This window comes from Jaculus jaculus, chromosome 1, assembly GCF_020740685.1.
Source record: "Jaculus jaculus isolate mJacJac1 chromosome 1, mJacJac1.mat.Y.cur, whole genome shotgun sequence".
Classification (NCBI taxonomy): domain Eukaryota; kingdom Metazoa; phylum Chordata; class Mammalia; order Rodentia; family Dipodidae; genus Jaculus; species Jaculus jaculus.
Window position 1 is genome coordinate 128,014,735 of NC_059102.1, and position 22,497 is coordinate 128,037,231.

General features: G+C 44.4%; 1 protein-coding gene across 6 annotated transcripts in view; it reads left to right on the forward strand.

Annotated features, from left to right (window-relative positions):
* Mapkap1 (MAPK associated protein 1) overlaps positions 1–20,502 on the forward strand; it is a 282,174-nt gene extending 261,672 nt beyond the window's left edge. For all 6 annotated transcript variants that reach the window (XM_045157076.1, XM_045157083.1, XM_004662807.2 and 3 more), the window contains 2 exons: positions 15,090–15,187; positions 18,955–20,502. In XM_045157076.1, the coding sequence (XP_045013011.1) occupies positions 15,090–15,187; positions 18,955–19,080 (224 nt within the window). In that variant the 3' untranslated portion in view covers positions 19,081–20,502. The remainder of the gene's footprint in view (positions 1–15,089; positions 15,188–18,954) is intronic.
* Positions 20,503–22,497: the final 1,995 nt, after the last annotated feature.

Consider the following 22,497-nt stretch of genomic DNA (forward strand, 5'->3'; position numbering starts at 1 on the left):
AGAGCTGGGTGTAGTGGCATATGCCTCAATCCCAGCACTCAGGAGGCAGAGGCAGGAGGATCGCCATGAGCTCAAGACCAGCCTGAGACTACAGTGAATTCCAGGTCAGCCTGGGCTAGACTAAGACCCTACCTCGAAAAACCAATAAAAGAAAAGAAAAAAAACAGACATGAAAAGAAGAGATTAGTTGGGGAGAAGAGGTTTAGTGAGAGTAGGAGGGGAATAAAGGAGAATAATGAGTGAATATCAAAATACATTATGTGCATGTATGAATTTTTCAAAAAAAACCCAAAATTTAAAAATACACAGCCAGCAGTGATGGCTGATTTATCAGGCACATATGCTTTAAAATAGCTATTAAAAAATATATTGAAGGGCTGGAGATATGGCTTAGCGGTTAAGGCATTGATTGCCTGCAAATCCAAATGACCCAAATTCAATTTCCCAGGACTCACATTAGCCAGATGCACAATGGGGTGCATGCATCTGGAGATCATTTGCAGTGGCTAGAGGCCCTGGCACACCCATTCTTTCATTCTCTCTCCCTCTTTCTCTGTCAGATAAATGAATAAATAAAATATTTAATATCTGTATAGAGAGAAGGGGCCTAGGAAGATGGCTTCGTGGTTAAAAGCACTTGTTTGCAAATGTTTGCAAAGACTGCCTGCCTGGGTTCAGCCTGAGTTCAAATCCTCAGTACTCACATTAAACCAGATGTCCAAAGTAGCACTTGTATCTGGAGTACATTTGCAGGAGCAAGGAGCTTTGGTGAGCCCATTCTCTCTCCTTACAAACATACATACATACACATACATATGTATGTGTGTATGTGTGTGTGGGTGTGTGTATATATATATGCATATACATATATATGTATATATAATTTCAAGAACTCAAAGAGAAGTATAAACTAGGAAAAAGAACCAAATGAAACTTCTGGAGCTGAGGTATAATACTTGAAATTAGAAAGGTTGGAAGAAAGGCCGGCATGTGTGTCATCTATTACCTCATTACAAATTACCCCTAAACCTAGTGGCTTGCCACACAGTAACACAAATTTTGTAGTTTGGTGACTCAGGTTTTTAGCACATTGTGACTTAGTCCTCTGGCTCACAGCCTGTCCATGGCTTCAATTAAGATATCAGCCAGGTGCAAGGCATGATAGAACAGACTGTATTTTCAGCACTCAGGAGATGGATGTAGGAGGATCACAATTTCAGCGCCAGCCTGGGCTACATAGTGAGACTTTATAAGCAAAAGGGGGATAGAGAGAGGAAAGGGGAAATGGGACAGGGAAAAGAAAAAAAAGATGCCAGCTAAGGCTGCAGTTCTTTGAAGATTCATCCAGGAAAAAATCTGCTTCCCAGCTCACTAAGCAGCTATTGGCAGAGTTCCATTCCTTAGGAATGTTGTCAGCCCCATACCACATGGTGGCAGTTGGCTGCATCAGAGGGAGTACTACACGGGAAGACATCATAATCTCTGAAGATCTAACCTTGGGAGCAGGAGGGATGGTTTAACAGCTAAAGTGCTTGCCTGCAAAGCCTAAGTACCCATGTTTTACTCTCCAGATCCCACCTTAGCCAGACGCACAAAGGTGAGGCAAGTGCAAGGTCACACATGCCCACTAGGTGACTGAGGCCCTGGCGTGCCAATTCTGTCTCTCCTCTCTTTTTCTCTCTCGCTGTCTCTAAAAAAGAAAAGAAAAGAAAACTAACCTTGGAGATCACATCTCATCACAGTTGCTATATTACTGATTGTTCAGAAGAAGTCACTGGACCCAGCATGTAAACAGCAAGGAGTTGACAGAAGGTGGCAAGCTGCAAGCAGAGCAACAAGAATGCTCCATCCTGAAGCACAGAGAGATCTCAAAATTCATATGGAAAAGCAAAAGGCCTCAGATATCCAAGCATATCCTGAGCAAAAGAAACACCTCTGGAGGCATCACCATACCTGATCTAAAGCTATAGTAATAAAAATAGCATGTGGTCAGGCTTGGTGGCACACGCCTTTAATCCCAGCACTCGGGAGGCAGAGGTAGGAGGATTGCTGTGAGTTCAAGGCCACCCTGAGACGCCATAGTGAATTCCAGATTAGCCTGGGCTAGAGTGAGACCTTACCTCAAAAGAAAAAAAAAATGTTACTGGCATAAAAACAGTAGTATAGGCCAATGGAAAAGAATTGAGGACCCAGACTTTGGGCCATGTAACTACAGCTGCTTGATATTGGACAAAGGCCCTAACAATATAGGCTGGATAAAAGAGCATCTTCAACAAATGGTGCTGGACAAGCTGGATAAACCATATGCAAGAAATTGAAACTTGATTCACACATCTCGCCATGCACAACAATCAAGTCCAAATGGATCAAGGAGACCTCAACATAACACCAGAAACTTAGCTACTACTGGAAGAAAAGTTAGGAGGAACATTCCATGATTTAGGGATGGGAAAAGACTTCCTGAACAAAACCCCAGTAACACAGGATCTTAAACAATCACTCAACCAAGGGGATCTTATGAAGCTGAAAAGTTTCTTCAGAGACAAACATACAATAAGCAGAGCCAATAGATTACCCACAGAATGGGAGAAAAAACTTGCTGAATTTCCAACTGACAGAGGCCTAATTTCTAGAATCTACAAAGAACTCAAAAACCTAAACAATGAAAAGTCAAACAACGCACTCACAAAATGGGGCAAGGAACTGGACAGGCAATTCACAGAGGAAGAAATACAAATGGCAAACACATACCTAAGGAAATGTTCATCATCCCTAATCATCAGGGAAATGCAAATTAAAACTACTCTGAAGCCAGGCATGGTGGTGCACGCCTTTAATCCCAGCCCTCGGGAGGCAGAGGTAGGAGGATTGCTGTGAGTTCAAGGCCACGCTGAGACTCCATAGTGAATTCCAGGTCAGCCTGGGCTAGAGTGAGACCCTACCTCAAAAAACCAAAAAAAAAAAAATCTACTCTGAGATTCCACCTTACCCCAGAGAGAAAGGAATCAGAAAAGAACAGAGCCTGTGCAGTTATAGCAAGTATTCTGACATAAGTATGTGTAGTCTCGGGCATAGAAAAACTATTAAGATTTGATTAAAAATATCAAACTACCAATCTTGAAGCCCAGTAGTGGCTAAGCAGGATAAATATAAAGAAAACCTCATCAAGGCCCATCATAATCAAACTGCTGAGACCAGGTGAGAAAGAGGAAAGTCTCAAAAGCAATTGTGCCACATTGCAGAACCAAGATAAGAATGACAGCTAACTTCCCACAAGAAGTATGCAGTCCAGAAGACAATGGCGGGACCTCCCCAACATGGTAAAATACCTATATTCCATGAAACGCCCTTCAGCTGAGGTGAAACAAAGACATTTCAGACCATAAAAGATGAGTTTGTCACCACCAAGCCTTCACTTCAAGGAATGTTGAAGGCTGGAGAGGGAAATTCCAGGTGAAAACCCAAATCTATACAGAGCAATTAATAACTGTTACACTATCACTGTTGTTGCTTGCATGGAATGAGCCATCAGAAAGGAAATAAGCAAGTGGCCTCCTTGAGCAGGGATTGCAAACAGTGGCCCACAGGCTGAAGTCTAGCTGGCCATATCTCTGTTCGGCCTGTGAGGTAAGCACACCTCTAAAGGTGGTGATATGAAGTTGATTTAATGGTGATACTAATTTTAAACACCAGTTAAGTGAAACATTATCCCCAAAGGAGAAAAAGTCCATCCTTATTAGTATACCTGCATTACCATTCTCCCCCACAAATGTATTTTATGTTGAATTTTGTCAAAAATTGGTGAATTTTTTCCCCTTTTATATAAATATCTATAAAATATCTTTAATTTTGCCTCTTAGTCAATAAAAACCTAAGAACTTTTCCTCTGGCCCTTCATAGAAAAAGTTTGTGTATCTGAAAGGATGGAGGTGAAAAGGCAGAGGTACCCTTCCCATCTCAAAGTGCTCCAAGGACCACCTGTGGATGACTTAACTCTTAGGGCAACTCCCTGTGGTTGGTCTACTTTATCTTAGGGCTACTAAATCCTAATAACCTAGGAGGCAGATATTTCCATTTTATGAGTCAACTATGGCTCAAAGAAGTTCCACAGTTTATTTGTAGTTAAACATAAGTGCTCATGTAGATGTGTCTTTCTACTACCACAGTTACAGCCAAGGCACATAAACATGTCTGCTTTCCCATGGAAAACTAGTCTCAGCCCTGGCTCAGACAATAAAGTTAATTGTTAGCAAAATTTTAGCCACACTTGATTAACTGGTTTTTCTTTTTCTTCTTCCTAAAGCTTATTAAATGTAGGAAAAACATCTAAAAAGGAAGTTCTTACATTCTTGCTATTCCCACAATTTATAACCCACAACTCCATGGTGAATACCATCAATCCCACTAAGGAGGGGCACTCAGTAGAGTAGGGACAGGGAAGAAGGAAGCGATGATACCAACACATAATGTATTCAAACAAAATTTCTACTTAATAAAGTAAAATCAGGTGTGGTAGCACACTCCTATAATCCCAGCACTTAGGAGGCAGATAAGGAAAGATTGCCTTGAGTTTGAGGCCACCCTGGAACTATATAGTAAATTCCAGGTCAGCCTGTGCTAGAGTGAAACCCTACCTTAAAAGACCTTTAAAAAAAAAAAAAAAAAAGGAAGATGCTGTTGTATTGGCATATGTTGGTAATCCCAGCATTCAGAATGTGAGGCAGGAAGAGCAGAAGTTCAAGGTTATCCTTAGCTATGTGAGAACCTATCTTAAGAAAACAATGAGCATAGCAGTATGAAAGTTTTGTAACAAGGCATAAAGCTTCCTGCGTCCTTGAGAAAATCATGATCTTTAGTATTTCTACATAAGAACATGATAAGATAATAGTATATTTTCCTCATACTCTAATACAGGAAGAGAAACATGTAGTATGGAATTTCAATGCTGAAAATATAAAAAGGTGTTTTGCACAAAGGTTACTAAGTTCTCATTCTTGGCACTTAGCCCCCCAGAGAGTATGTGCCCACTCAGGCCTATCACAAACTGATATCCCTCAAAGGAGGAAGCTTCTAGCTGTAAAAATTGTTTCTTCCTGACCTACCTCTCTAAAAGCCAAAGAATAAAACTCAGCTAGTACCTAGATGTTGAAATGCCACATGGTATTTTGTTGAAAGACTTCTGCATCAATAAAGTTGTCAGAAGGCCCCATAAGCCTTTGTTTTTGTTGTCTGTTTTTGTTTTCAGTACTGGGGTGTGAACCCCAGGGCCTCCTGCATGCTTGGCAAGCATTGTTACCAGTGAGTGAGCTACGTCCCCAGCCCAAACCATTGTACCTAATTCATCTGAAGTCCAGGAAGCCTCTCTGCTGCATGTTGGAGTAGAGCACGATGTCAAGGAAAAGCACTGCATAATTGTTTGAGTTGCAAGCTGAACTAGCCATTTATTTCATGGCCCACCATTCTTATTTTGAAAACATAACTGACAAATTGTTTTTCTTTGAACTTGAATATCCAGCAGACATTTTCTTGAAAATGAAACAAATAAATTTGTCACTTTAAGTAAAACGAGTGGCAGTGTTTGGTGCCAGTGATGAAATTTAGACTATTTTGGATAAAAGCTAGAACCTTTGAAAACTTGTATCCATTACTGAGAGCTTGTCTTTTCACTGCTTCAAGGCTTTTCTGATGAGATCAGTAGTGCTGTTAATGAATTGTAATATAGTATATTGAAATGGTTCAACATTTGGAAGTTTCCATAATTCAGTGAACCAATATATTCCTGGCTACTGATGTTACAAAACCTGACAAGGTGGAGAGAGAGAGAGAGATAAGAGTGAGTATGTGTATGTGTGTGTGTGTGTGTGTATGTATGTATGTATGTATGTATGTATATATATATATATATATATATATACACACACACACACACACATACATACATATATACATACATACATATCTTAAACCCAACCACAGAGATACTTTTATATCCATGTGTACTGCTACAGTGTTCACAATACTGAAGAAATGGAACCAGCCTAGATGTTCAGTAACACATAAATGGATAACAAGATGTGGAATTTTATTCAGCCATAAAGAAAAATAAAATAATGACATTTGTAGAAAAATGGGTAGAACTGGAAATTATATTAAGCAAAATAAGCCAGACTCAGGAAGATAGCCATATTCTTTCTCTCACATGTAGAGTTGTGAGTATAGGTCATGAAACCGGAAAAGGGAGTCATGAGGGAAGGGGGGGGGAATAAAAGAACAATAGAATACATGTTAAGGGGAGCTACTGGGAGGAGGAAAGGGACCAACAAGAGGGGTTGGGACAGGGAAGGGAGTGGAAGAGGAGGGCCCACAAAAAGGAAGTACATAGGAAAATGCCATTATGAGATTCATTGCTTTGTTCACTATTGTTAAAACACAATAAAATTGACCCTTTCTAATAGGAAGAAAAGATGATGACATCAAAATAAAAGAGAATCTAATTGAGAGGAGGAAGAAATATGGTAGAGAGTGGATTTGTGAAGGGGAAATTGGGATAAGGGAAGGAATTATCATGGTTTATTGTCTATAATTATGGAAGTTGTCAATAAAAAATTTTAAAAAACCAAAGAATTCTTACTTTAAGGTAAGGGGGAGACAGGTATGTTGGCTTACAATCTTCAGTACTTTGTAGGCTGAGGTAGGAGGATCACCATCTATTTGAGACCAGCTTGTGCTACAGAGTAAGTTAAGTGAGACCCTGCCTCCAAAAAAGGAAAAAAAGAAAAACAGGGGATAAGACTCACTCAAGGTGTGAGATCAACTAATATACATACATACACACACACACACACACACACACACACACACACATATATAGTTTTTTTGAGGTAGGGTCTCACTCTGATCCAGGCTGACCTGGAATTAACTCTGTCGTCTCAGGGTGGTCTTGAACTCATGGCAATCCTCCTACCATGCCTCCCAAGTGCTGGGATTAAAGGCGTGCACCACTACGCCCGGCTAGATTTTTTTTTTTTTTTTTTTGAGGTAGGGTTTCACTCTAGCCCAGGCTAACCTGGAATTCACTATGTAGTTTCAGGGCGGCCTTGAACTCGGTGGCAGTCTTCCTACCTGTGCCTCCAGAGTGCTGGGATTAAAGGCATGCGCCAACACGCCTGGCTCCAACTAATAGATTTTAATGTAAGAGAGTATAGGAAGTTTACAGATGACAGTTTAGATTCCATATTATAACTAATCTCTAAGAAAAAAAACTAACCAAAATAATTTCAGCACTGGAGATATGGCTTATCAGTTAAGGTGCTTATCTGCAAAGCCTAAGGACCCAAGTTTGATTCCCCAGTACCTACGTAAGCCAGATGCACAAGGTGGTGCATGCATATGGAGTTCATTTGCAGTGGCTAGAACCCCTGGTCTACCTGTTCTCTATCTGCCCCTCCCTCTCTCCCTCTCCCTCTCTCTCCCTCCCCCCACACACACACACGCACACGCACACAAATATTAAATTACCGCTTATCAAGTTTGATTAATATCAGAAAATATTTATCAAGAAGAATATTAAGATATGCCTCCTGGACTAGAGGGTGAGACTTAAGTTGTAGAGTTTCTGCCTAGCATGCATGAGGCCATAAGTTCAATCCCCAGTATGTATAGACAGATATGATTGACACATACATGATAGACAGAGCTTCCCTTTGCCAAAATCATCTGTGCTGTGTGAGGCTAACATTTCTTCATATATGTTAACTAAAACAATCTAGTACAAGAAGTCAGTGTAGAAACAGGATAATAACAGCTGTTTGCTGCTAAGCCAAAAATCAAAGAGAAAAATGTTTTAAAAATATTTCAAGGACCCAGGTTTGACTCCCCAGTTCACACGTAAGCCAGATACACAAGGTAGTTCATGTACCTGGAGTTCATTTACAATGACTGGAGGCCCTGACACTCCCATTCTCTATCTGCCTCTTCCTCCTTCCCTCCCTTTCCCTCTCCCCCTCTCTCTTTCTCATAAATAAAATGTTTTTTTAAAAAGATTTCAAAAATACAAATCAACTCTACTCATTAATATTTAGGGAAACACATGGCTTTTTTCAGTAAAAATGTTTATGTTAATTCATAATGGGTTTACTATATTTTTAATAAAGTAATCTCTTAAATTTCTCAATTATAACTTTTAGCACAATAAAAATGAGTATAATCCATATAAGCAAAATCTTTGAAAGCTTCTTCATAATGGTTAAGCATATAAAGGGCTTCGGAGACCATAAAGTATGAGAACTGCTGATATGGGGACCTGAAAACCACCCTCAAATAATTAGACTTTCAGGATGATGGGACAAGAAGCACTGGAGAGCTTTGCATAGGAAAGCTGCCATCCAGGTATGTTTGTGATGTTGTTCTTAGGTGGGTGGGTGGATAGATAGATAGAGAAAGGGTCTTACTCTGTAGACTCCAAGCAGTCCTCTTGCCTCCACTTACCAAATCCTGGGATTATATATGTAAGCCCAGATGTGTGGACAGCCCTTTGAGCAGATGCTAAGATCTGAAGAAGACATGGTCAGAGAGGATATAATAATGCAGGGCAAGATCTGGGTGAGGGTTGTGGCCATGGGAGGAAGGCTGGATGATAAGCTTGTGAGAACTGTTTAGGGAACCAAATGACTCATTTGACTTGCCATGTGGTGAAGCCTCCCTTATACCAGCAGAACTATCACATTATTGCCTTTATTTTCTAGGTTCATAATCTTGTATACAAATTGAGGATTGCATAATGAACTGGCATTAGCTTCTCTGGACATGGACTTTAACAGATGAGGCCAGACACTTCAGAATCCATTTGTGTTTATATAGCTGGAAATTTTTAGACCTTGAAATATAAGACCATTAGAGCATTATTTCTGAATGTGGCCAGTACACAATTCATTATACCTGTGAGAATGTAGAGTAGAAATATTTGTTAATACGAGTGAACTGGAATTGGGCGTCAGTTTCTAGCCCTGCAGTCTCTGATTTGCCATGATTTAAGACCTTGCCAAAGTCACAAATTCCATGGCCAATGTCCTTCAGCATACACAGCTATCCCCTGAGCTCAGACAGAAGCCACCCCTCCTACACATATCAGTAGGCCACATCTACTGAACGTTCTGCAGGCAGTGAATAGCCTCTGGCACCTGGAAAAGCGTCTAGACCAGGTCCCCATTCATGCTAACAGCATGTGTGAGGTAAGTAAAACCTAAGGGGCCAAGCTGACCGAGAAGAAAGCCAGAGTTAGAAGAGGTGAAGGGTGGAACCCTAGGAAGAACATTTAAGGAGAGGATGAAGTCAAGAAGGTCACAAAGGAGACAGAATCAGAGTGACTGGAAATGGGAACTAAAGAGTCGGGTGGCTGTAACTCCATGGAAACCCAGGAATGGGGGACATTGTGAAGTATCAGACACTGTGGAGAAGGCACTGGCTGACTCAACATTGAGGGCATAGTGACCTTACCAGTGGTGTACTCAATAAATTAGTGTAAGGAGACAACTCATATTGTCATGGAAGTTTTTATAATTAGACTTAATCATGTTTGTAGGAGGAACCAAAGAGATTAAGTGGGAAAGATGCAGAAGCTTAAGGTTGAAGGCATCCCCTGTGCCAGAGGTCAAAGAGGTCATTATGCCCAGGAAAAAAGTAGAGCCAGAAAATGGGCTTGGTGGCACAGACCCGTAGTCACAGCCAGGAAGATGTGGAGTTCAAGGCAAGCTGCAGCTACATAGCAAGTTCAAGGCCAGTCTTGGCTAAAGTGGGGCTGGGAATATTGCTCAGTGATTAAAGGTGCTTATTTGCAAATCTTTCCTGTCTTTGCTCACTTCCCTAGTATCCATGTGAAGCCAGACATACAAAGTAGCATATGTGTCTGGAGTTCATTTGCAGTGGCAAGAGACCCTAGTGTGCCCGTACTGTGTGTGTACCTCTCTCATAAAGTGTCCAAAAGATTATGTATTCCCATCCATTTTCCCCCAAGAAATCCAGTGAGGTTTTCCATGTCCTTCGAGACAGGAGGAATCAGTGTTTTTCATAGTCTCTGTGCCTGCTGTGCTTCCCAGCCATTATTTTTTATTATTATTATTTCTTTATTTGAGAAATAGAAATGGGCGGGGAGGGAAAGAAAGAGAAAGGGTGATCCAGGGCCTCCAGCAGCTGCAAACAAACTAGATGTATGTGTCTCCTTGTGCATCTGGCTTACGTGGGCTCTGGGGAATCGAACCTGGGTCCTTTGGCTTTGCAGGCAAGCACCTTAACCACTAAGCCATTTCTCCAGCCCCTAACCTTCTTTATAATGCTAGTGGTTTCATAAGTAAATGTCCAGCAGAGTTCTAGTAGGAACCGTAGTGTGCACTTGAGCTAGAATGCACTTACTGGAAAAGAGGGTGTGGGGACTGTCACATCAAAACCAGAGCTGGGGCTGGAAATATGGCTTAGCAGTCAAGCGCTTGCCTGTGAAGCCTAAGGACCCCGGTTCAAGGCTTGATTCTCCAGGACCCACGTTAGCCAGATGCACAAGGGGGTGCACACATCTAGAGTTCATTTGCAGTGGCTGGAGGCCCTGGCGCCCCCATTCTTTCTGTCTCTCTATCTGCTCTCTCTCTGTGTGCCTGTCACTTTCAAATAAATAAATAAAAATAAACAAAAAAATGTTTAAAAAAAAACAGAGCTGTACTGAGATGTTAACTTTCCTTTTTAAAAGCTCAACTTTTTCTGGAGGCCCGGGTAAGTGAGTTCAAGGCCAGCCTGGACTAGATACTGTCACAAAAGGAAAAAAAAAAAGATTTAGTAAACTGTATGAAACAGCTAGAAAAGCGCCCATAGGTGTCATTGTGCTGCAGTGTTGGATTGTAAGGTGAACTGAAGAGGTTTTTACTTTGTCTTCTGAATATGTTGGTATAATTCTTTTAACTGAAAGCAATAAAGAGAAATTGCAGTTCATTTTGGTGGTGTTGGCAAGTGGGAGTACCTGAGGTTTGAAACAAAGGTGAGCTGCAGGCTGATGCAGAGGCCACTGTTCTCCCGCGGCCAATGCCAGCAGGTGTGTCAGAAGGCCCTTCCTCTCAGAGCACTAAGAGATAGCAGGGGTGCCCATTTCATGACAGCAGGAGCCTTTCCAAGCTGGCCACTTCCCTACCTTGGCCCCAGGAACCTGTTTGCTCAGCACAGCCTTTTGTTTTTTCGTTAAAATGCTGAAAGAAGATAAATCATAGTAGAAAAGCTCACACATCTCCACTTCTGACATTTGTACTGCTAATTAGTCTCTGCATGGTGTTGTCGCCCATCTTCTCTGGTTTACTTTGGAAAAAAATACATTAATGTAAAAACATTTTTACATATGCAGATTATCATTTCATTATTCAGAAGCAGATGTATAGTTTTAGTGGCCTCCCTAAGTGTGTGTGACAGTGCCTAGGTTGCCACATTTATCCCACACAATGTTTTATTTTACTCCTACAGCAACATAAAAGTATCTGCTCAGAAAAAGGCCCAATTAAAAACAAAATCTTCAAAATAATGAGCATATCAGTTCCATCACAGATCTAAGAATTGCCAGCCCACTGAGCTTCTGCCTGATGGAGGAGAGTGTATGCTACAGAACAGCACATGTGTGTGCACAATAGTATATGTGAGATAGCTACCAGGTGCTGTCTTCTTGACAGCTGCACACTGACAAGGAGGTGTCTACTGATGTCCCACAGCTGGGATGCCAACTCCGCTCTAACATCAGGGCCCATGTTTTTCTGCCTTAATTTCCAGATGGAATTTAATAATCCAGGAAAGATAATTTGAACTAACACAAATAGAATTTTTTCAAGGTAGAGTCTTGTTCTAGCTCAGGCTAACCTGGAACTCTCTGTAGTCTCAGGCCAGTGATCTTCTACCTCTGCCTCCACACCCGGCTTCATACTAGATTTTGATAAATCATTTGGTTCTCAACTGCAGTTTTTAGAGACTGTGTGCTTCCATGGCTTAATACCTTTTCTTGTGAAAACTACCAGTGTTCTTTGAATTTTTAAGTGTAAGCTGCCCACATAGTTTCCTATAATATACCAAGACATATGTCCTGTGAGCTGCCCCTGAGGAAGTCATTTGACAGGTGCTCCATCCCTTATCTGAGGTAGGTCTTGAGGTGCTGGGATGTCAAGGGAGGTGAGAACAGCCTCTGCCTGCTCTGATCCATCCATGGTCTACTGCCAATGTGCCCTTTTTCCCAGACAGCACTGGTGGAGCTTTACCATGTAGCATAAATGACTCATGTTCACTGACAGGCCCATTCCAGCAGCAGGTCAGTTAGCTTGTCACACCAGAGTGTTTAGGTCGTAGACTGGATGGAATTCTTCAGGTATGAGTTCTATTCACTGTCATTCTATTATAAGAGTCTCTGAGTGCAGCCAGCCGTTACCTTCTCCATAATTCTCAAATCGCCCATTTCAGTATCTGTCTTGTCCATGTAGCTCAGATCCACATACATTTCTACCTGACTCCCTGTAGTAACTGGTCTCTCTGCCACTGAGCTCTGGGAACCCAGAGGAAAACCCCTAAAATACAATTTTTTCATCTGTCTCACTGCCCTGCTTCAGACTTACTAGTGTTTCCCCCAGCTGTACATCCAAGCATTCCCAGTCTTCTGCGCCTGCCAGCCACCTACTGTCTGCCCACACAGATGATCCCAGGCTGCTCTGGCCTCCCACAGAGCCAGTTTGCCAGTGCTATTTCCTCGTTCAGTTGCCCCTTCCTCTTTTTCCCAGCTAGCTCCCTGTTCTATAAGAAACTGTCCCCGCGGGCCCTTCCTCACACCAAACATGTTGCCTCACCTCCCTCTCTCCATGGCAGCTCCCTCACATAGACCCTCCTAACATACTGACTCTGTGCTCATATCCCTGTCCCTTGCACCTAGGCTGTGCTCCTAGAAGAGCCTGAACTATTCCTAGCAAAACAGGGGTGGGGGAACCAGAGTGGGGCACCTCCAAGTAGAAGCGCTTAGGAGCAAGTTACCCTGTGTCCTGTGACCCAGTGTGTGAAGACACAACTGCTGCCCTTGAACTGACCCCAGCCTGAGCCGTGGTTTGTGGCTGTAACCTTAGCACCAGCCTTAGCCCAATTACTAATGGTTACTGAGGCTCTGGAATTGATAGCACCTGGCACTCTAGACAAAGCCCCTCTGCTTCCCTGGAGAGTTGGTGATTTCCTGCATTGAGCCTTGGGCCCAGGAACTCCTGCCTGCTTCTCTTCCTCACCTGGGTAACTGGGCTGGAGTGAGTGGTGAGGACAGCCCCTAAGCACAGGAAACTAGTGTAGGTAGGGTAGTTGGGATCTCTTGCAACCTGGGTAGAGATAATCTTTGGCATTTATTTTTTCCATAAAATCAGGTAACCCACAAGTCTCCCTGTGAGGCCCTAGTTGACTCGCTCCACTGTGCCACAATACCAAGAGGACAGTAAAGGCATCCCTCCCAGGCTATCAGTCCCATGAAAGCTGTGTCTCACATGTGTCATGTATAGAGTTGACATGTTAATGGTGCTCAGCTTCTCAGGCAAACACACTTGCACATCCTGAGGGTTTGTTTTGTCAGTGACGAGCAGGAGCAGGTGGTGCAGACCGTGCTTCAGCTCACTCATCAGAGTGGCCAGTGAACCCCGAAGCTTCAGGTCTGCAGGCCTTGCCAAGACCTTCTGGTCCTTCCTAGCCCCAAGCTTTGTGTCTGTGTCATGGACAGGTGTCCACAGTAAGGCCTCCTGAGGGAATGTTTCTGTTTACCCTTCACAGTACTGTGTCCTTCATAGATGGCTCTGCTTGGTCACAGCATGGCCAACAAATATATCTGCATTGTTCCCTCATGAGGTGATGTCACCATGGCTCCAGGGTTCCAGAATAGATTCTGTGAAGATAACCACACATACACATACATCAATTTATGTAAAATTCACTCACTATTGGAAACAAGTAATTTATGCGTTAACAGAGTGATTAGATTCCAGTCAAGAATCCTAACATTTCAGTGTCACAATTTAAAATCAGGCTAAATTTGTCAAGTGACTGAAAGTAAAGTTTTTCAGAAATTATTAGCTAATTTTTTCAATATAGGATTTATGGTCCCAATTAGTATTGTAATGATGTTCACAGGATAAAATACCAGTGGCTCGACTTTTCTGGCCACAAATGTACAACATATATCAGTTTATTTTGGGAGATCTGAAAAATTAGCTACTGTAAATAAAGTCCCCCAGAAAATTTCTCCGGGAAGGAGGTGAACTTACAGTAATATGGGTGATATATTATTAATTAATAACATGACCAGCCACAGCTTCAATTAGCAGGACAACGGATGGGGAGGGCTTATGTAAGGGTGTGCTCTTTCACTTTGCCGACCCTGAGCTCTCTCAAGCTGCCTGGAGGCAGGAGCCCTGGTGGCAGCTCCTGCTCTAAGTGGGTTCCCCAGCACAGGAGCACGTGCCTTGGACAGTGCTGCTTTAGTTGCCATTAGTGGAAACAGCTGTAGAATAGCTAAAGAGGAGGGAAGAACTGCCTGGGAAGGCACTGAGCCTCTGGGTCTGAGGAGCCCCAAAGACCATCCCCCTAACTTGTCCCTGTGCCAAGTCACACAGGCCAGCATCTCTGCCTCAGTTCCCTAAGGAACAGACACCAGGACTCCCTGCTCCCAGCAAGAGCCAAGGCTGTGGGAAAGAATTGGTGCTCACTATGATCCTTCTTGGTGCACCTTTATTTCACTTTAACTATGGTTACTTTATTTTCAGAGTAATAGTTTGGGGTTAATTGGCCTTCTGCATTAAAAATGCCACTGCAAAAAAAAAAAAAAGTGCTTCATGTAATTATCTTTTAGAAGCAGCTCTGTAAAACTTCCCTGGCCTCGTTCTTTAGTGCTCTGAGGAGTATGGAGCCCAGTTACCCCTTCCATCTTTTCCTTCTTACTGCCCATTTTATACACAGCCACTGTCTAGCCTCCATGTGCTCTGGACAGGGATTCCCCACCCTCCAAAGTAACTCACCAGACCCCTTCAGCCTTGCCCCTCTCTCTGTGTCTCTCTCTGCAGGTCACGCAATATTTAAAGTCACCTACCTAAGCAATCATGACTACAAACACCTCTACTTTGAATCCGATGCTGCTACTGTAAATGAGATCGTACTCAAGGTTAGTACAACCCCTGACCTTGGGATGGGGTGGGTGGGTCCACCTTCCTTCCAGCCCCTGCCCCAGTGGTCTTGGTTCTTATTTTGTGCACCACTTATTTTCCCACCATCAATGGCAGGAGGTCTTTTGAGGCTCCTGAGCCAGCTGAGGAAATAGTGGTTGTTTTGAATCATTCAAGGTACCTTCCCAAACTGTTAGAAACATGCACCTTGAGATGGACTTGTGTGACACCAAACTTTAACACCCTCAGTAAGCACCTTCCATGTGCCAAGCCAGTGCTCTCAGGCTTCCACAGTGCCAGCCCAACCCCTGTCCCCAGAGGCTCTGATAGTCACAGAGGGGTCGTATGTAAAGGATAACTGACTTGGCAGGGGACAGGGAGGTGTACCTGATTATGGATGGACAAGCAGATTCCTAACAGCCTAGAAAGGGCCTGGGGCCACAATCAGGGTAGCTGGGAGGCTGGAGGGATTGGCCCATCTCAGCATCGCAGTATGGGGTCTGGCTGAGCACAGCCTGCTTGGCATAGGAGTCTCATAGGCTCTTGTTGATTCCAGAGTTTGAGAGCAGAAGCTCAGGTTTCTCCACAGTATCAGGTGCTGGTCTGAGCACCACACTCTGACCAGGATGCTTCCAAGCTGAGACTTTGCTCCTAAACCACATCATATGCCACTTTCACCAGGTAGAAGTAATATAACTGCTTGGCCTGAAGAGGGTTAGAATCAGAGATGACTGCCCTACCCCCCAGTTGGGTAAACATAACCAGTTCTATCATTGCTGTGTGTTACAAATCAGGTGAAATGTGCCATCCTTTCCCCCTAACTTATTCTCTGAAAAGTCATCAGACTGCCCTACCCCCCAGTTGGGTAAACATAACTAAACTAGTCCTATCATTGCTGTGTGTTACAAATCAGGTGAAATGTGCCATCCTTTCCCCCTAACTTATTCTCTGAAAAGTCATCAGGTGGTGGTAACAGGCAAAAACTGGACTGAAGGTCCACACAGCCAGTCTCAGTAAACCCTCCCAAGTCTGAGATAGGTATGGAAAATGTTCCCAGTTTCTAGATGAAAAAGAGGCTCATAATCACCAGGATGATGACTCTGGTAACCTGGCAGAACCAGAACTTTACCCTTTGCTAGGTAGATTCCAGAATTGGTGCTTCTTATTCCAATACTAAGATGTGCCTAGCCTTCAGGAAGTAAGAGGGAAGTCTCAACAAAGTAGACTTGCTCCACAGGAATGCTTGGGACGAAGACCCCATGGCTGCTGAGAAAGTCAAAGGCAGTAGGTGAGAAGTAAGAGGATAACGCTGCTAGGAAGATGGCATGAGGAAGGTATGGCTGGGAGTGGTCATGAGCCACCCTGACCAGAGCCCGTGAGGACAGTGCTGATCAGGGAGTTCTTGCTCCCAGCAAGCTAAGAGTTACTTGCCAGAGCATAATAACAAAACAGCCCAAGGAACTTGTGCCAGGTGTTGGGGGGTAGATAAAGAAATATTCCAGCACCCTGTCAGGGCTGGACTTGTTTTTATAGCCAGCATTAAAATATTCAAGACCTGAGAAGGATTCTAGTAAAATTATAATCCTGTGTTTGACATCAAAATAATTTTCACAACAGCAGATTGATGACAGAAACACAGGTTTATGACTTCAGTATGAAACTGCCTAAGATCAAGTGCAAAGAAATCATTTTGTAGGACCACACACTCCTTCAAAGTAGATGCTTTCTGCAAAATCCCTCAGGCCTGTTGCCTCTCCTGAAATGTTGGGTTTTGTCCCAAAATGTTTGTAGAAAAAATATCATCAAGAGACTCAGAGTGCTGCTGCCTGGGTACAACTGGCCTGAGGCTAATGATGGTGCTGATGGCAGATTAAATTTCTCTTCCTCTCCCCTACCTTGGTTAAATACCAAGCCATCTCCACATTCCCACCATGTCCACTCTGTCTTTGTGAGCATCGAGCCAGTGACCAAGGCCTCACCCCTGGCTCTGGGAATTTGACAGAAATGTTACCATCAGGGCCATCTCAGACTCAGGTAACATGTTTCAGGATCTTTATATGAAACACGAGCTTAGCCCAAAATTAACGGGAGGAATTAAGAGCTAGAGTCAGCCCAACTATTATGTTCAGGCAACCCACCATCAAGAGATTTGCTCCTAATCTGCTTTCTCTCCTTGTAGAAATGGTTTTTGAGTACCAGCTGCATCTCAGATGTTTCATGTCTGTTTCCTTTTCTGAGGTTCCTGACTGCCCTGCAGAACATAGACATTGTCCCCATCTTATAGGAGGAGATGGAGGCTGAGGCTGCAGCACACCTAAGGCTGAGGGTGGAGGCCAGCTTGCTGCAAAGCTACCCTTTTCCCGCCCAAGAGCAGTGAGCCACGTATGGTCGCTCATTCTGCAGGCTTTGAGATGAATCTCTGAGGAATCATTGAGCTTTTCATACTGGGTTCTTCTTGTGATCAAGTGATGGAGGCTGTGACTTTATTGACCATGAAAACTCCCTGTATTTTTATGCCTTAAGCTGTAAAATGCATTGAAAGTGAAACACTCTATAGTGCATAAAATTGTGCAAGTTTTAAGCCACAGCATATTAACCAGCTAATGGCAGACCAAAGGGCGTTTTTATCTTTTGATTATTACATTAATCTTCCATTAAAATTATCTATGTGATTATCACAAAGCATTGAAGATAATAAATTTGGGAAATAGTTGGCTTGTTAAGAATCGTTTTTAAATGCTTTTGTCAAATTATATGTGCCAAAAATATTCTGAAAACACTAGGTTGGCTGAGTGTGCAAACAGTGTAATCCAAAAATTGCTTTTATTAAGAGTGATAAAACCACCTATATTCACACATTGTCTGCATTGTCCCAGATCATCCACCCGGCCCTGCGGGCCTCATGATTTATTGCTCTCAGCTGGTAACTTGGCTTGGCAGTGGCCGAGCGTGTCAGGCCTTCTGTACCCACACACCAGCCTGTACCGCCTGCTGCTGGCAACGATCAGAGCAGAAAGTTTGGAGGGGACAGTGTCAGAGCCTCGGCCCAGGTACTGCCCCCTTCCAGAGCTTCTGGCTCATTCTCACAGTCACCCAAGGAGAGCCAGCATAGGGAGTAGCTGGCTGTCTTTTCTACCCAAGGGCTCAGGGCTCTAGCCATAACTTCTAGAAATACAAGGACACAGAATGTTCACATTTTCCTAAAAAGCCCAGAGGGCTGCCGGGCCACAATGGGAGTTGTACTTGTGGCCCTGAAAAGACACGCACACTACACACGTTTGACGCCAATTTATGGGTGACCTTGACCACTCGGTGTTCCTCACTAAGTCTCATTTCCTTGTCCAGCTGGGATGTTACTGTGGGCATTAGAGGAAGCCCTATCCAGCGGAAGGAGAGCTTTGCTATGGCTTCTTGTCCCTGTGTCACATTTTCATCTTTCAGGGTAGAGGGTGAGGCTAGTAAGGTCATGTGGCCTCCAGGGCTGCAGGTCTGGCAGAGCAGAGTGAGGGCCCTGTAGCCCTTGGGGAAGAAGCTCCAGGCCAAGGGGAAAATAGGTTTGGGGGTCAGAGAGCCCCACCCTTCACTAGGGGAGAGGCCTACAGTGACCTCTCTTCATCTCTGTGGTGAAGCACTGGTTCCGTCCTGGCCTGCCAGAGAGCACCTCGCTCAAGGCTCCCAAGGCACAGTGGTCCTCCCTTCTACCCATGCTCTTCCCTGGGTGAGCAGTGAGTGCTGGCAATAACAGGTTGCATCCTCTGCGTTCTAGGTGAACTACATACTGGAGTCACGAGCAAGCACCGCCCGGGCTGACTACTTTGCTCAAAAACAAAGAAAGCTGAACAGACGTACGAGCTTCAGCTTCCAGAAGGAGAAGAAGTCAGGGCAGCAGTGACACTGGCCTCCAATCTGTCACTGCATTGTGGAGCCTGCCTGCCAGGACCTGGTGGCCTTAGAGTCTATCGTGTCCTGCCATGCTTGAGGGAAAACCTGGACTCCTGAACTCTAGGGGAAGGTTTGGGGTAGGGCACACCCTCATCCAGAGCCCAGGGCCATTGTTACAGGACTGCAGCCTGATTGGCAGTGGCTTTGAGTAACCCCTGGAGGAGCCCCGTGCTGCCCATCCGTGTTCACTGCCTGGCAGCCCTGCCAAGGATGTACATAGCCATGCCAGACATTTCCTCACAACTTGATCAAATTTCTTAAGGCAAACGAAGAACAAAAATGTACATTTTTCTTTTTTTTTTTTTTCCTTTTAATAAACAGGCATCCTCTTTATCACGGTTGGCATGATGGACCATTCTTTGGGGAGAAAATTGATTATATTATCCTCTTTGAAATCTGTTTCCATATTGAACAGGCAGATTGGAAAAGCTGTGGTTCGATTTCTCAGAAGGAATGTTTAGGGCTTAGCCAATAGTTTTAACTATGCCATTTGTTTAAATGAGTGCATTTGCTTTGAGGGTCTCATCTTATTAAAGTTAACAACAAGGATCTAGCCTCTGTGCCACAGCTATGTCATTTCCCCCTTCAAAAGCCTTTTCTCCTCAACACACAGCACCTCTGACCTCAGAGACATGTGCTGGCAGCCAGGGTGACAGGACTCCTTCAGGTTGCACCAGACCTTGGGCCAAAGTGGTCTTTTCCATTTCCTAATAGCAGGTGTAAGTTTCAGCTGTCCTTAGACCTGCGTGCAGGTTTCTGGACCTGGCTGGTTTTGAAGGGCTGCATCTCCCTTTCCTCTTATGAGCCTGCTGAGTGAGCAGGCTGCAAGCTGCTGCTGACCTGTGTCAGGAAGGAGGGAAGCCCGCGGCTCTGTGCCCCATTCCCTGGGCAGGAAAGGCAAGGCCTCAGTACCCTGACACCATCCCTCTGGCCACACCAGATGCCTGTGTGGACCTTGCTGGGGTCCCTCCCATGGTGACATCCTTTCATACTGTCATGGACTAGGATCAGGGACAAATGTCTGTCTGAGAAACTGCATTTAAAACATTTTTTTAAATCATTGTACAGGAAGAGATGGGTCTAAACAGCATCTCAGAGTCAAGTGGATTTCTTTGCACATGGGCTCATTTTAATGAATTTCTCTTTCATTCTGACCTTTGTTCAGCTAACAGGAGCACCCTTTTCTAATGTCTTCCATCCTACCCCTCCCCCCCAGAAACAAAAGAAATATTATTTGTAGCTTGCTATCTGTATTTGAATTTTTAGCAATTTTATATTTAGATATCTTTGGAAAATGTAAATGACTAATTTGGTCATTAAATCTTGTCACATATTCAATATTAAAAATATTAAAATAAAAGTTATAAATACCTCCTTTTGCATATTGCTTTGAATGTGGAAGTCTTGAGTATGGAATGCTCTAGACTATGATGCTGTAGCAAATCTTCTAGGGGCTGACACAGTTGATGTGCCCAGAGTCTCTGAACCATACAAGGGCCACATTGGGAATTAAGCAAGACCAGGCATCCCCTTACCTCTGACTATGGCATCAGTGCCTAACCCTAACCCTAACCAAGCATGACAGTGCGCACCTGTAATCCCAGAATGAGGAGGTTAGACTTCTTAAAAATACTTATTTGATGGCAAGAAAGAGAATGGAGATGGACGTGGTGGTGCACACCTTTAATCCCAGTACTCAGGAGGCAGGAGGATCGCCATGAATTCAAGGTCACCCTGAGACTACATAGTGAATACCAGGTCAGCCTGGGCTAAAGTGAGACCCTACCTCAAAAAAGTGGGGGCGGGGAGAACGATGTGGGTGTGCGCCCATGCATGTGTGCACGCCCACCCCTCCTGCCACTGCAAATGAATTCCAGATGTATGCACCATTTTGTGCATCTGGCTTTACATGGGTATTGGAGAATTTAACCTAGACCGTCAGGCTTTGCAAGCAAGTGCTTTTAACCACTGAGCCATTTATCCAGCCCCTGTACCTATGTTTGAAGGCAAGACCTTGAGCTCAAGAATACACAAATCTCACTTTCCCCAGCACCAGACTTTCAGGGCAGGAATTCAAGCACAGCCCAGTTAAACCCAAGTGACCTGAGGCTCCCCACTTCTTCTGTGCCACTGGGCCCAATGTCATACAGAAAACCACAGGGTTGACTGATCATTCATAACCAACCCTCTGAATTCAGTGGGGAACTTAAAGCTTGAGTAATTTGACTAGCCTGGGCGGTGGGTGCCTAGAGCTTTGGCCACTACGAACCATGGCTATCTTGAGAGTCCACCATGTCACCCCTCTGACAAGTCCTGTCATGACTTCCACCTTAGAAGAAGCACTCTGGGCACACAGGACCTTACCAGTTCCAGACACCACAAGCCATTGGGAAGAGACCACAGCCTTCCTTATGGCTCTGCTCACCATAGCTGGTTACTGACTCTTGGGCTTCGGGTTCCCAGAGTGACACTTCTGGGGCTGGCGTAGATGAGGTCTTTGAGCCCTTACAGGGGTGCCTTAGATGCCTCAGGATTATCTTGAGCCAGTCTTGCCGGCGGAAGTCTGGATCTAGTCCTTTCCCTTGGAGTTAGTAGTCTAGGACCTCTGGCTGCATGTGTTGCCCTACTGGTCAGTTTGGTTATCAGCCCTTCATTGGCTGACTTCCGTATGCCAGAACTCCAGTAGCTCAGGAACCACAGCTTGCACCCAGCACCGCATGGCTGCCCTCCACCCTTGTGTCCCTGTTGCCAGCTCTCAGCCAGCAGCTGACTGAGGTTTCTGAGTCTTCTCTTAAGGCTGGAGGTAGCCCCACCCTTGCTATGTCCCTGAAAACCTGCTCTCTGTATCCACAGGCTCCTCAGCTACCCAGATCAGGAGCTGCAGAGTATCAGTGGTGAGAAAGGATTAAAAAATGCAATGTGGACTTCAAGACTTCCATCTGGTGAGGCCAAAGGGTAGGCAGGTGGCCCCCAGGCTGTCCTACACTGAACCCCCATGCAAGCACTGTGGGACAAGTGTGCTTGGAGAGGGTGCCAGGCAATGGAGAGGAAAGGCCAAAGGGGACAGTGGGCACAGGTGTTGGGAACAGGCGCTGTTGTAGAGACAGCTGCACCTTCCTTGTGGACTCAGGCCAGTGCGACCTGACAAGGCCCCGCCTCTATTGCAGCTCCAGGACACCTGTTGTGACAAGGTGATGGAGGGGGAGCTCCTGTAGCCTCCTGGGGAACACAGAGCAGGACCAAGTGGAAGGCAGGGCTCTGGAAACGTGAACAGCTTTTGTGTCTCCAGCAGGGTGAGTGGGGATTGTTCTGAAGAAGGGGAGCCCTGAGACTGGAAAGGGAGGCAGAAGTGGGGAGGTTTCTGCCT